This window comes from Anarrhichthys ocellatus, unplaced genomic scaffold (genome assembly GCF_004355925.1).
Source record: "Anarrhichthys ocellatus isolate YVR2014 unplaced genomic scaffold, GSC_Weel_1.0 scaffold36, whole genome shotgun sequence".
Lineage (NCBI taxonomy): Eukaryota > Metazoa > Chordata > Actinopteri > Perciformes > Anarhichadidae > Anarrhichthys > Anarrhichthys ocellatus.
Window position 1 is genome coordinate 572,348 of NW_022280066.1, and position 15,809 is coordinate 588,156.

Consider the following 15,809-nt stretch of genomic DNA (forward strand, 5'->3'; position numbering starts at 1 on the left):
TCACAGTGCCTCCTGTTCTTCTTACCTGCCGTTGGAAGTTGTTACAGAGTCAGACACTTTCAAAAGTTTCTGGTGAGAATTCACGTTGGATTTTAAAGTAATTCGCCTCCAGCCATGACATTCGTTTCCCGTCAGCTCTAATCATAGATAGCTACAATGACAACTTATTCAACAACTTACAATGAGTTTCCTGAAAAGAAAAAAAAAAGGTGCTGTCGAGATTCTCGCTGCACATATTAAAGTGAAGCCAAAAAGAAACGTGGTACTTGTTGCAAGCTTTCACAACAAACCCAGTTTAACTCAACAGCTAGAAGCTGAAGTGTTTTAGGTTTTTAGATTTGTGACTCATAACTGTTATTACGTTTGCCTCTGTGGCCTTGGAAATGGACATAATACGTTTTTACACTCTGTGCTAAATGTGCTTTTGATTCCAATTTTGGAATATTTAGAATATTTTTAGAATATTTAGGCATTAATTCAACAAGACTGAGAGTCTTCAGACATGCTAGCTGGGTTAGCACGATAAGATCCTCTAATTATCAACAGGCACAGCTGAGGACGATAGCAGTGCAGGGACGTAGGCGAAATCGACGAACTCGAGGCTTCATAACGGCAGTCCACAAATCAATAAGTGACTACGTCCTCTTCTTATATACAGTCTTTGGCCAGGTTACACTTCTCACTGACTTTATTATATTATTATTCAGACAAATTAACCTTCAGTTAGTTCATAACTGAAGCCTTTTTGCAGCTTGAGATGTTCATATTGATAGTGTTGTAGAGTAGCATCAATAACCAATTCTGGACTACATTATGATTCAAATTGCAGAGTCAAACTAAATAATGTCAACATTATCATCAAGTGTAATTCATTTTCAAATGCATAAAAAATGTCTCAAAGTAATGAAATGGATAAACCATTAGTGAAAGCTTGGGCTTGGATAACAGCAGACTAATCGTACATGACTCCTACGACAGGTCTCACCCGTAAATTGTGTTTGCATCTCGGATAAAATTAAAAATCTGAGAAAATTTGGTGAATACGATAGTACGGAAGATCCAGACTTAAGTGCAATTTGGATCAGTCTACGTGCTCAGGTAAATAGTATGGAGGTTATATGTCACTGTGAACTCTGGTGTGTTGTAGTAGTGCGGCGCTGAACGCTTTTGTGTTTGTGTACGATTGAGTGACGGCGAGGCAAGTCGTTCGTTGTTTTAGGAGTGGGTGGTGTTACGGCTGTTATGTGTTCCCTTTTCCTTCAGCAGCTCTGCCCAGGTGTGCTGCGTTAGCTCGACAAGGTGCACTTAGACCCGGGTAGGAAGTGCTTTAAAGCTCCAGTGCCAGCAGCAGCAGAAGACAGAGGCCTCTGGTGTGAGGAGGAATGCTGGTCTCTCAGCACAAGAGTTGGTTTTGTCTTTATGATAATAAATCCCCATGGATTTGACTGTTTTAAAGGTGTCCTCTGTGGTTGATTTTGGTCAGTTGTGGTTCGAAACAGTGGTGAATATGTCTTAATTGTGGAATACACACGGTCGCTTCAAATGTATGGTGTCTGACGTGGAATGTTAAAGGGCTCGTGTTATGGTTATCTAATGCAGGGGATAATTCCCTTTAGATTATAAGACATATTCTGTCTCCCCATTTTTGCTTTTGGACACATGAAATGATGGGGAAACAATTTGTACAATGAAGAAGGCTAAAAGGAAGAAAACAAGATCTCCTCATTAGCCGCATATGGCAGAATTAGATCAAACACAGTCAAGTCTCGCCATCTCCTGAGCTGTATAAAGAGAGTTCGGACCCCCAGGTAAAATACAAGCTATTTCTCTATTTGCGAGAACAGTTCAAGTGGATTTGTTATGAACACGATGTAGAATGGACCGATTACTGACTCTTCAAATTACGTGTAAATCTGCCTCCCAACATGTTATGAATTATAAAACGCCTCCCTAGAAATCCCAATGATCCCATCTGAGATTAATGTTTAAAAGAACATTTAAAATGTAATCATTTAACATTCAAAAGAATCTACTCTGATTTGACTCACATGTTGTGGACATTCCTTTCTCTAAACCAACTTGATTTTTGGGGTCTAACGTGTCGACAGCTATTTGACCACAACCACGGAACATTAAATTAAAAATAGCATTTGCATCATTTCGGCAAGAAAACTACATTTATTAAACTGGAAATTGCATACCAAGACCTATAGACATCCCTCTGGCTTAAATATCTCAGGATATGAATTTTGAGAAATCAAAGTTTGCACTGACAAGTGCTCCTGGTTGTATGTGAATGGATTAAGTTATTTGAGAATCTATTTATAGCCATGCATTATGATTTTTTTTGTGTGTTTTGATTTATTTTCTATATTTTCTCACTAACTATTTTCATCACATTTTTGGGCTGTTGTTGGCTATTATATTTGTACTGTGTATAGTGACAGACAGCAGTGTTTATGAATGGAGGACACGAGGAGATGGGGAAGAAAGAGCCCTATTTGTTCAGTAAAAATATTGTTGAAAAAGTGTTCAAAAAAACAATAACCATCTTTTTTTTTTTCAGTTATCCACTGGGTTTAAAAAGCAAAAACTCTGTAAAGCTATGACTGATCCTGCTCTATACAATGGAAATACAAAGGAAATGGAAATAAAAAAACGTGAGGTTACACGGTTCACATGGAACAACGGAGCATTGGCTTCCCGCTGCAGAATGAGTTTCTGGTCGGAGGCTGGCTGAGCCGTATCTTTGTGCATGTTATTTAAGAGTGGCTGTCAACCTCACATGGCTCCTTTTAAAACGAAGCAATCTCCACCCGCGACCTCGCATGGCGGGCTTTGATACGCCCACGAGAGGTGAGCAATGATTCCCCCACCACCTTAAGGATGTTTCATTTGATTAATTATCAGAGAGCCGAAGGCTTGAGATGATTCATTACTTAAGCAGAAAATAAAGCAAAAGCTGATACCAGATAATTTAGTGTAGCAGAAATATGATGGTTCTTTCCCCCTTCCTTTACTCATCTCGCGACCCCTCTGGCTTATCCGGTGACCCTGTGGAGGGGCTTGACTTCCAGCTTGTCTACCACTGATTTAGACGCTTCCAGCTTTCTTTGTGGGTCCACAACAAAGTGGCATGCCTCTTAAATCCAGGTGGCAATTAAGTTCCGACAAAGTTGGAAATCAGGTCTGAAGTGTGATTGTAAGTGTACCTGTAAAGGAGGGATGCCTTAATTGTATCGAACGCTTGCTCATATTTCTCCATTACCTACATAACCCTTACATACTGTTTATATTTAATGCCGTCACAGTATGGTTCGGGTCAATTTTGACCCAGACCAAGAATTCCCTTATAGTAAGTGTTTATACCTAATTTTAAACTACAGATCTATTTAGAATATCTAAATAGCCCATGTCTCATTAATAAATGTATGATTAATCCTTAATAAATGTTTCAGAGAGCAGGGAGAGTGTATTTTTTAAGTTTTACAACATTCGTTTTTGGACAAAAACATCTACTATTACACATTATCATGTCCTGTTTTACATAAGACATAAAAACATAAAAGCCATGATGATTAAAACATATTGTATTGAATTTGAAAATGGCATGAACATTCTGGAACTGTTGGAATTTATAATATAACCATATTTAATCGTTGCAACCATTAAACGCTGTCCTCACTGCTATATCATAAGAAATCATAATTATCAATATTAATTCAACATTTACCACTTCGAACACAAAACATTACATAATAAAATGCGTATTATAAACTAGTCAATAATCAGTCAGTAATCAGAGCTTTCTTCCATGTTGTCTTCCTGCTCTGACACATCCTCCAAATCACTATCACCCTCCTCATCTTGGAGGAACAGATCAACGGCCTGGCCTGTTGCACACTAAATCTTGCTGCCATGATGTCAGTCACTGAAATGGCAGCTCAGGTACCTTTTATAATGTTCACTGTTTCGAGGCTCCCCCATGCCACTTCAAAGACCAGCAGGTGTCTGTCTCTGTGGGAACCTGGGCAAATATTGTTGGAACACAGACAGTTCTCGTGACAGTGTTGAGGTCCCCCTTGAACTCTGTCACCACTGTCCAATAACAAATACACGCAGACATGGCCTGTACACTTTCACAGTTTCAAGATTCCCTAAAACCACCATTTTCCTTGATTTAACCCACACTGGTAGATCTAAAATCCATCTCAATAGATACGGGTCAAATTTGACCCGGAACAGCCTCAGTGTAGAAAAACTTGTAGCACCTGTACAAAAGTATAAAATGTTTGTGTATTTTGGGTCACTTTAGGAAAAGTCATCAAATTTCAGGCTAACAGAATGACGATTAGGGTATTCTTACTGCTGTTAAATGTCAAAACGGTTCAAATTTGACCCTAACAGTATGTAAGGAGACCTGCGGACACTTTGCACCCATCCAATACACCCATCATTCTCATTCACCCCCTGTCATAGTCTCATTCACCCCAGCCCCTCTCACTCACACATACACTTCGTACAGAATGGCACCATTATCAGTTAATTAATTAAACTTCAAGAGGCTGGCACCTCACAATGAAAAAAGAGCACACATTTACAAAAGGAGAGCCAGAGATGAGACGTGTCAAAGACTTTATTTTTGATATCTGACTAACTGGGCGTGGAGTGTAGGAAGTGGACTTAACTTCCTTTACTTACATATGATCCACTGACGCCGAGAGGTCAAACGAAAAAGTATTACGACTTTCTCTAAAAAAAACATTTAGCCTTGAGCTTTTCAACTACACTTTCTCTTTCTCCACTTTTATCATTGAATCAGTTTCAATTGCCACTTCAACTCCTATTGGTGCAAGAACTTCAGATACAACTTTACGTCCTATGAGAGCTTCAACTCCAGATAACGCTTTCATTCAATCACATTTCAAATTAAAGCTGCAAGCAGCATTGATCGGGCCCTCGCAACTTCACACACGTCGAGGGTACTGGCAGGACTCTGGCCATGCATTTCTGTGACCGTCATACACTGCGTGCACGAGTTAAACAGTATTTCCTGGTACTGGCAGGACTCTGGGTGACGCGGCCATGAATTTCTGTGACCATCACTCTCTGCGTGCACGAGTGAGATATTTCCTGCGTAGACCAGCAGCGTAGCAAGATCATGTTGCCAGGTCTCAAGCCTCAAATGTTTTGAGTGTACATCCGATACAATCATAAATGTAAGCCTTTAAAGATCATTAAGAAAATGAATGAATGTGTGTGAATGTGCTTCAGTAATAATAACAGACTGTCAGTTTACTGGGATGGGGTTCAACTCCCTGCAGTGTCCTGCTGATTGTATTTGGACTTACATGAAAGTTAACAAAACAGTAGTGCCATTTGCTGTTACTTGAACACTTTAATTTAACACTGATTTCATTTTAAGTTCTTCTGTAACTTTAGATTGTAGTGTGAAGCATTCATTGTAACGTTTAACCTGATTGTCATGAAGAAGCTCTGGACAGATCATTTATACTAAATGCCCACTGACATGGTTTGAAAATCCACTGTTATCTAACTTTTGCTCTCCAAGCATCTTAGTTTGCACATATTTAGATCAGAGAAGTCTTTTTCTCATGGTGTGCCCACAAACCCTTTCAATAAGTTCAGTGTTTGGGCCGCTGTATTTATAGAATCCTGCTTACGTCCGTGCTTATCAGTAGGTGGCGCGATGACTATGAGTTAATATTGGCATGCAGAAGTCCTAAAGCCATGACAGTCAACAAGCATGTCAAGTTTGGGACAGTTTTGACAAAGTACAGTCGAGTTACAACAGCTTGATGGATGATGGCGAACCATGTAAAATGGCCATCACACCATATCCACGTCGTTCGATGAAACCTAAAGCTTTTAGTAACTTTTAATCGCTTTAGATTTTTCTGACCAAATTCTAAGCTGATCGGATTAATTCCCTAGGAGTTCGTAGTACAGCACCTGGAAATGGAAAAAAACCACGAGAAATTCATACAAAATTCAAAATGGCTGACTTCCGTTTGGGTTTAGAGCAAGTCCCAAGAGACTTTATTTTAAGTCCACATGTGATACATGTGCCTACCAAATTTTGTAAATCTATGTGAAACGTACAGCGAGGGCTGCTTCGTCGAAATTTTGTAGGGGGCGCTATTGAGCCGATTTGCCACTCTAAACCAATAAAATCATATTATATAACTACATTTTGGGCTTTAAATGTGTATGCCAAGTTTGCTTATGTTTCGAGCATTTCTAGCCTCTCAAAAACACCTTAATTTTTCATGGTGAAGAATGCGTCGCCACGGCAACAGCTTTTCATGAAACAACAAGCTTTGAGTAACTTTTCATCACAAAGGTCTTTAGATTGTACCGACCAAATTTGAAGTTGATCTGATTAATTCTCTAGGAGTTCGTTAAAGTGCAGCCCCTGGAAATGACAAAAACGACACTAGAAATTCATAAAAAATTCAAAATGGCTGACTTCCGGTTGGGTTTAGAGCATGGCCCCAAGAGACTTTTATTTAAGTCCATATGTGATACATGTTCCTACCAAATTTCATACATCTAGGTCAAACATACTGCGAGGGCTGCTTCGTCGAAATGTTGTAGGGGGTGCTATTGAGCCGATTTGCCACTCTGAACCAACACAATCATATTATATAACTACATTTTGGGCTTTAAATCTGTGTGCCAAGTTTGCTTATGTTTCAAGCATTTTTAGCCTCTGAAAATTACCTTCGTTTTTCACGGCAAAGACTGCGTCGCCGCGGCAACGGCGTTCGACGCAACATCAAAAGCTTCATGAACTGGCATTATGAACTTCTTATATTTGTGTGGAACTAATTTGATATTGATTTGATTTACCTACTAAGAGAAACAAGCCAAAGTATAAAGACTTTAACTTCCTGTTACCAGTAGGTGGCGCTGTGACTATGATTCAAAATTGGCCTCCAGATATCTTCAGGACTGGAGTCTCATCAAACATGTGAAATCTGGTAAAGATCTGATGATGTGGCGTCGAGTTACATCAGTTTATTTCTTCATGGCGAAGGATCGAAATTCACCAAGCCGCCACGTCGCCGCCCTTCAACAACTTCTTACAATCTTCACAATGAAGCATTATCAAGGTCTTAAGGCTGTTCTGACAACATTTGAGAGGGATCTGATTAATCTGTGAGGAGCAGGATGTCAAAGTACACAACTTACAACTTCCGGTTGCCACTAGGTGGCGCTATTACTATCATTCTAAATTGTCTTATAGATGTGTTCTGGGTCAGGATATTATGACATATGAGAGATTTGGAGCAGATTAGACAATGTACGGCCGAATTACAACAACTTCCTGTTTCGCGGCGAATGGTGTTTTTTTGACGCCACGCCACGGATACATAGTTCGATAACTTTTTGATCTTTGAGTAACTTTTCACTGCCAAGGTCTCAAGAGCATACTGACTGAATCTGAAGTCAATCGGGTTAAATCTCTGGGAGGAGTTCGTTAAAGTATGACACCTTGAAATGGTCAAAAAAACGTCATAAAAGTCAAAATGGCCGACTTTCTGTTTGGTTTAATGAAAAACTCCAAGAGGATTTTTTGTGCGTCTCATCACGTTCCACATACCTACCAAATTTCATACAGCTAGGTGAAACCCGATGTTGGGGCTACCCAATAGGGGGCGCTCTCGAGCCAATATTTCAGACACCCCAATCAGACTGCAATTTTCGCAAATTCTGGCTTGCGTGCCAAATTTCGACATGTTTCCAGTATCCCAAGCACCTCCTTTTTGCAACGAAAGACACGAAATAATAATAATAAACATTCGAAAAACAATAGGTCCTCCGCTCCGACTACGTCGGTGCTCGGGCCCTAAATATTGGAAACCACAAAAATATCAGGATAATTAGTATCAAGCGTTTTAACTCCAACTTTTCAACCGAAAAGAGAATATATACATTTTCTCCAGAAAATGTAACCATTTCCTAGTAAATACTATATACAGTGTGGTCACGTTATAGGAGGAAATGTTCTTAACACATACTGATTCATTTAGACCGGAGGGAATGGACACTCAGCTAACGATTTTTTGGTGTATTCTTGAAACAGCTTCATTACTGGCCACTGAATAGAGTCCAATAGGGCTGCTTTCTTTTCTGTACACTGATAAACAGACCAGCCAGCCACATTTGAGGTGTGCATTTATCTGCTCACTTGTTCATACAATAGGAGTAGATTTATTGATTTACGAGGCAGGATAAGCACAGCAAAAATGGCAGTGCAATAAAGTCTTTGGAAGCAAACAAAGACTCAGCAATGTGCCCATGTTTCAGTTGTCAGTTATGAGGAAAAACACCCATTCACCAGTCTATGATTTTTAATAAAATGGGTTTTATCACTCCAATTCTAGTGTTGCAGCAGAGTGAAAGGACATGCTTTTTTCAGGTCAGTGGAGATGGTGCCAAGGCCTCTGACTGGTCATTGGCTCAATCCCTGAACCTGCTGAGTGCAACGGTGCATATGGAAAAGATATAGATTACTTATTCAAAGTGAAGTAACACACTTCCTGGCCAACTCTCCAGGCACAAATAGCTGTGTTTCTAGAAGTACAAACTGATCTGTTGTCAATCTCTTTTCTCCCAGCCGAAGGGGTTGAGGACACAGCGACAGCCGGATGTCCTTCTCCCCATCCACGTCCGAAATGCTCCTCCTGAGGGAACCTAAAGTAGTCCCAGGCCAGATGGGGAATATAATCTCGCCAGGGTCTGAGTTCGCCTTGGTTCTCCTGCCAGTTAGGCATGTTTAGAATACCGTCAGGTGCACAAACAGCTTCAACTGACCCCATTTAAAAGGAAGACAACTCTGAGCTCCTTTCAGATGTCTTTAACCCAGGGAAGGAAATTCAAACTTTGTGGCACGTTAGCGTGTCGTTCACTACCGTAATTACTGTAAAGCACAAATTTGCACCAGTTTGTCAAGTTTTTCGATACCCTGTAGGACGGTCATAATTCGGTCCCAGCCCTCGTCTAAACCCAACTAATTGTGAAGACAGAAGTTTATTTTGTAAAGACACTATGACACAATGTCACTGACACCTCCAAAACTGACACTAGAAATGTAGGAGCCAGGTGTGGCCTGTGTCATTTTGTATGCCCTTTTTTGTCACTTCCGGTGATTGAGTCACGTGGTGCTGGGAATAGCCACAATGGGGGTTTATCAGCTGTCAGTAGAGTTAGACTAGGGGAAGGATTGGAAGGAGAGGGGGTGAGAGAGGGAGCCTTATTTTTTGTTGACCGCTATTTCATATTATTTTACACGTTATTCATATTAATACTGTCATTATTTGAGTTATAACTGCATGGTACCCAGAATCAATGTTTGTTTGTTGCCCACAAATAAACGCTCGAAACTCAGTCACTGGATTCCGGAAGTCATTTAGTCCGCAAATTAATCTCCCCTGCTTAGCCTCTCGGTGACTACTGGAAAGTTGCTCATAGTCACCTACAAGAAGGATACCTAGTGTGTCATTGACTAAAAGTTGGGGCCACTGAACAAGCGTCGGTTTTTGACAAGTTGGGAGTGAGAATGTGTTGTGTAGAATGCTCGCTTGAATACTGGCTGTAGTTGCAACATTAACAACCATGAATTAATTGGCCTACAGATAAACAATCCCCAAAAATAGAACTTGGGATTCAAACAACTTTCTTGCACCATTCCAATTCATTTACAATGCCAATGGCTGTTTTTTTGTTTGTTTTTTCAAATTCATGTTTTCTATAATCTGCACATGTCAACTATGGTGTGGTTATGGTTTCGTAAAGATTGTGGCCATAGCTTATCAGCTTTAGTTAAGATATTAGGAAACTAGAGCACTGTTAAGGTTGGGGAAAAAATAGTGGTTAAGGACATTCATTTCAGGTCTGTGACAGAACAGAAACACCCTTAGTTTCCTCCACGCTATGTAAGGGGCACACTACTTCTTGCATTAGCACTGGATTAAATTTGTGAGAAGTGGAATGGTCTAAAATCGGCGTAATTACGATACTGGCCTGCAAAGCTGCAGGTCAATGCATTAAAGGTTAGCTTTGGTATGTTTCAAACTGGTACCCATGTTTTTGTGTCTGACTAATGGAGACAACAATTTTTGAAATTGGTCCAGCATTGAGGGAATAAGCTGCAAACGGCATGTGCTGCAACGTAATCGCTTGGGGCAAGCTGGCACCATCATTAACATCCCCAAAAAGTGCTTGATTTTGCCATTGACCTGCTCCGATCGTCTTATTTAGTATCTGAGAACATTGTACTTTTTGCTTAATCTCCTGTCTGTTCACTCGGAGAACCTTTCAGATAACACTAAGCCACACTTTCTGTACTCTGAAACTCTGACTCACGTGTCCACTGACGTACATTGATGTTAAGGAGTTATGACATTGCAGCCAGTATTGTGGCTGCCGTCTGCAGTGTTGGACCAATTTCCAAAGAATTGTTATCGTCATTAGTCCCTTGGACACAAAAACATGTGAAAACAGGGTCCAGGGTGAAAACAATATGGGCCATGTTTATATATTTAATCTTTATTTGAGCACAACCACTTCTCCACTGGACCCCAACAATGGTGCCACGTAGGGTTCTAGGACATTTATGATGCAGTTGCAAAGTTGCCATAACTTGTCACGCCTTTGAGAATTTCCGGGCTCCTGTCCTGCGTTGTCCTGTTCATTAGTCTGCTGCTGGCCATGCGTAGATGTGGAGGCGGGGAGTGAGACACTCTCTTGACAGATGAGACCGCAGCACAGAGGAAAAAAGTGGACTGGACTCAGCTATAATATCTGCATCCTCATTATCTACTACACCTGATATAAAATCACTGCGGTTACAGCTTCTTCCGGTGGTTGTTTGCCCTGCTGCAAGAGCTTGTCAGTGGGGGGAAGCCACTTCTTACTCCTCATGCCACCTGTAAACTCCCTACAGGCTGTTATTGTGTGTGTGTTCTGTATAGACAGAACTGCAGAACACACTCTAGCTGGATAGACACTGAAACGCTCAGGGCTCATTGATTTCCAACAAAATCACACGTGAAATCAAAACGAGTCTGGGGCTCGTATTCATAAAGCTTCCTAGTACAAAGAGTTGCTCCTTGTGATGGAATTCTAAGAAGATTCTCAAAATTATTATGAATGATGTTCTTAAAGACTTTCTCCTTATTTTTCCCATATAAATCAGGCATTTTAAGAGGGTTGAAGTAGTAACTAGTTCACTGTATTATGAGGAATCCTTTCAGAACAATAGTTTTTAAAATACATGTGCTTTGGAATTAGTTTTAGTAACTCAGATATTGAGAGATGGAAGAGATTTGAGCATACTAAAAAATGAGTTAGGGTTGAACGAGTATTTGCTGATTTGTGTTGAATAATAGATTCAACCGTTTTACCCATTGACGAAATATAATAAAATTGTTTAATTATTTGCTAAAGAATATTCTGAAAAGTTGCAATGGTTAGAATATGTTAGCAAAGTAACTTTTTATAAGATATCACACAAACCGCTGAATGAGGATACGTTGGTTCAGGGAGAGAGCAGGATTTGAATAAGTACCTTGTTAAGATTACAAAAATATCATGAAAAAATATGTTTACAATAACAACCACTCGATTATGTTTCGGGGACATTCATGGATGAGAAGCGGTCCCCTGTGACAAAGTCCCTTGTTTTGTTGACTCAGACATCCAACCGATGTCCTCCTTCTTTGGACTTTATTGCTTTATTATAACATCCTCTGACTTCCTCCTATTCTTTCTATGGAGAGGAGTCATAATTCATGGCATGGCTGTAGTTTAGTTTGTCATTAGAAGTGTTTGTCTAATTCAAATTCTCACTAAGGCGTGTTCTGTAGCCAGGAAATATCTGGAATTCTGCTCACCGTCTATACCTGCTGATGCCTCTGTTGCGGCTTCCCCTCATCTTCTTGAGGACCCCATCTCTGGGTTTGGCAGCAGTTGTCCGTCCCACACGGCAAGGTGTGGGACCAGTCGATCGCGGAGGTAGTGCGGGTAGATCGCATGCCATTCAAAAAAAATTAGATGTCCGCATGGCATTTGCCACTTGATTTTCTAACACACGGGTCACCATGTATGCACGGTCAACCGCGCGAGCTACTGCAAAACTCCGGTGAGTTAATTAGTTAGCCTTCCAATGCATTTCTACTAAAGAAGCTAAAGCTGTAGCGCCATGATTTGGGAAACTTCCAAAACCTCGCGTCAGAGCTGGAGACTCAACGGAAGGCGTGTGCGTAACTTGACAGTGCGCGCTACACAGAGCACATTGACAAGTGTCTGTCAGAGTTTGACAAACGCTTTCGAGACTTTGCTTTACTCGAGCCAGTTGCTACACTTATGTGCTGCACATTTCGGAAGATATTGAGGTTGATTTACTCGCATCAAAAATTGCAACGCTGTTTCTCCTGAACTCGTCTGGAGTGGAGGATGAGATTTTGACACTGCAAGCTGACATTCAGCTGAAGTCCAGGGCTCATGGACAGTTTTCTCACAGAGGAAAAGTACCCAAACATGAGGACATGTGATACCTTTTTGACTGCATTATTCGGCTCTACTCATTTATGTGAGTCAGCCTTTTCCCACATGAAGAACATTAAGTCCATACACCGTTCCACCATGACTGATGATCATTTGAAGTCTGCTTGAGGCGGGCTACCAGCAGCTACGACAGAAGGATGGAGGCATTAAGGCAAGTTGTATCTGTGTTTTACTGCTAATGTTCACTCACTAACTCATGTGACATAATCCCATCTGTGTTTCTGCCAAGCTGAACTGATTGAAAACATGGATAAGAAAGCAACCTGGGACCGCTTCTACACTGAGAGCAGCAGCAGCACAAACACCTTCAAACACTTTGAGTGGTTCTTTGGCTTCGATGCTGTCCGGGACTTCATTATGCCCCTATTGCAGACCAAGCCCCACCCAGACGGTTTGCTCCAAGTCCTGGATATGGGCTGTGGCACTTCTGCTTTAGGGCCCTGTATTTACAGACACTCTCCTCTCCCGGCCCGGGTCACTTGTGCAGACATTTCCCCCATAGCTGTGCGACTAATGCAGGAACACGTCCAAACCAAAGCCATTCAACCTCACAATCTTTCCTCTCGGCTTGAGTTCGTAGAGCTGGACTGCACACAGCTCCACGAGCACTACGGTTGTAGCAGTGTGGACCTTATAGTTGATAAGGGCACCACAGACGCCTTGTTGAGGTCTACGGAAGGGAAATGGAAGGCCAATCAGGTGCTGAAGCAGTGTTTGAAGGTGTTGCGGAGCTCAGGGTCTCTGCTCCAGTTCTCTGATGAAGACCCTGATGCCAGGCTGCTGTGGCTGGAGACGGAGGCACAGGAGCCGGGGGTGATGGCAGCAGATGTTGGGGTGCAGGAGGTTGGGGAGCTAAGGGGAATGACTTACTACTGCTACCAAGTGACTCCTTGCTCTATTGTATAGCAACTTTCTTCATCTGGATGGTGGTAATATTAAATGAGTAAACTACTGAACTGATTGTAAAAAGTAATTGATAAGGTACACAGACAGAGTGTGACTTATCCACCAAACTGGACCTCCACATTCCGACAGCAGAGACAACAAGAGATTTACTACTTATAAAATAAGCTGAAGGTAAAGAATTACCTCTTTATGAAATGATAAAAGTTGACAAACCCCTGCCCTAGGGGCCCTGTTGTTGAAGACCTCTGCTTTAAAACACCAAATTCACCAATAAATGTCTGTTTTTTTGTCAATAGAGTGCGGTGACTTTGAAGAGAGCACAAATAAAAGCTGCAGTTCCCCCGTCGGAAATGGCTGTCTGACGTAAGTGAAAGCGATGAAAATATTCTAAATATAGCGTACACTGAAAGTGATATTGGTTTTTCTTAGGTGTCTAGAATACGTGTTGCTGCTGCCCCTGTCCACAGCAGTACCTTGCTTTGCTCTTGTGCTGACTATGGGAAAATAACTCATAGAACCCCACTTTAAAAAATCAGAACCATTCCAATATTATGTTGATATTTAGACTGTAGATTAAATCAAACGTTGATTTCATTTTTGTTCCCATTTACCCTTTAATTTAAAGCACAAATCTCTGAAGGCTCATTCACAAATTAATTCATCTTTTCATATAACAGATTTGAAGCATTCTTTTGTCCGCGAGTTACCACTTCCTTCAGAGTCAGCTGCACCAACGCGCGCGATATCTCCATGGACCGAAAACAAACACCGAGCAGTCATGTCTTCCAGGCATGCAGTTGACAAAACTGCAGATCAGTGGGTGTCAATTTCTTTACAAAACACAGCTTTAGTTTTGAGCTTGGAGACAAATACAGCGTCCCAACTTCCAGTTTGTTTATGTGCGTGTTGTACAGAGCGGAGCCCTGGGGGAAGGCCACGCCATCCTTTGTTATTCCTGTTTCTTTTCTGCTGTACCAGGGTGAAAATGCGCTGGTGAAAACACACTAAATGTGGTCCAAGTCATAACTTCCCCAGGGGCATGCTTCATCATTTTTTAAGGAATGAGAAAGCAAACATTACCTGAAGTTTGAATCCTGAGTCTCAGAAAGGATAGTCCCCAGCAATAGTTATTACAACTATTTTGTGCTGTGGAAGGAACAGTGTGTAACATTTAGGAGGGTTTATTGGCAGATTGAGTACAATCATAAAAAAAAATTGAATCAGTGTATAATCACCTGGAACTAAGATTTTTTTTGTTTTCCTTAGCTTAGAAGAAACCATTTATAGCTACGTAGGGAGCGGTCATCTTGCACCGCCATGTTTCTACAGCAGCCCAGAACAGACAATGGCTCTAGTGAGAGCTTTATCTGAAGGTATGTGTTCCGAAACACGGTATTAAACGTGCCCCAGTGCTAAATAATGAAAGATCGTAGTACCGATCAGCGCTGATGTTACTGGTGCCTTATATTGTTTTGGTTTCCATCTGCTCTGCTCTCTGTCGGGCTGAGCTCCTTAACCTACAAACACACACAAAGCACGAGCATTTAACTGTATTTATGCTTGTTACTGTAGGCACTTGTTACTGTAGATTGCAGTGACGCTGCTGCTCGCACACATCCACGAACGTACCAACGTGCATACATTTAGATTAAAAAGAGCAGCAGTCGCCTTCAAAATATAAGCAATGCAGCTGTACTCCATGCATGATATACAATTATTTACATACATCATTTTCCCGTATCAATGGCAATGCCCAGGTCTGGACTATATGGTGCCTTCCAGAGCCTTATCAAATAGACTTAAGCCATCCTAATCTTCGTTGTACATTCAGATCAAACTTATTGTGTACCCGACAGGACAATTATGGACAACATGTTCCTCATGAGAGACATTTTTGAGTTGTGCAGAAAAAAATGTGAACTTTGGTATTGTGTCATTGAATCAGGAGAAAGCCGTTGACAGGGTGGATCACTCTTATGTGTTTTCTGCACTTAGGGCTTTTGGTTTTGGTGATGGTTTTCTGGCTTGGGTTGGTATATTGTACAGTGGTGCTCAATGTTTAGTGAAGACGGGGTCAGGGCTGATTCGGCCAATCCCTGTACAGCGAGGTATAAGACGGGGTTGTCCTATTTCAGGTCAGCTATATAGCTTGGCTATTGAGCCCTTGCTGTGCAGGTTGAGAGGTTGTCTAAATGGAAATGGTTGCTACCCAAGTTGTCGTATAGGGGAGGAGTTCTGGTTGCCAATAATTTAGTTGCCTCAACTCTTCGGCACAGACTTATTGCTCTGACACCACCGAGAGGCCTAAT

At 41.3% G+C, this 15,809-nt stretch overlaps 1 protein-coding gene across 1 annotated transcript; it reads left to right on the top strand.

Annotated features, from left to right (window-relative positions):
• Positions 1 to 12,823: 12,823 nt before the first annotated feature.
• Positions 12,824 to 13,500, top strand: LOC116393954 (citrate synthase-lysine N-methyltransferase CSKMT, mitochondrial-like). Its single transcript, XM_031866680.1, has one exon. The coding sequence runs from the start codon at positions 12,841 to 12,843 to the stop codon at positions 13,498 to 13,500; it is 660 nt and encodes a 219-aa protein (XP_031722540.1). The 5' UTR covers positions 12,824 to 12,840.
• The last annotated feature ends 2,309 nt before the right edge of the window (positions 13,501 to 15,809 follow it).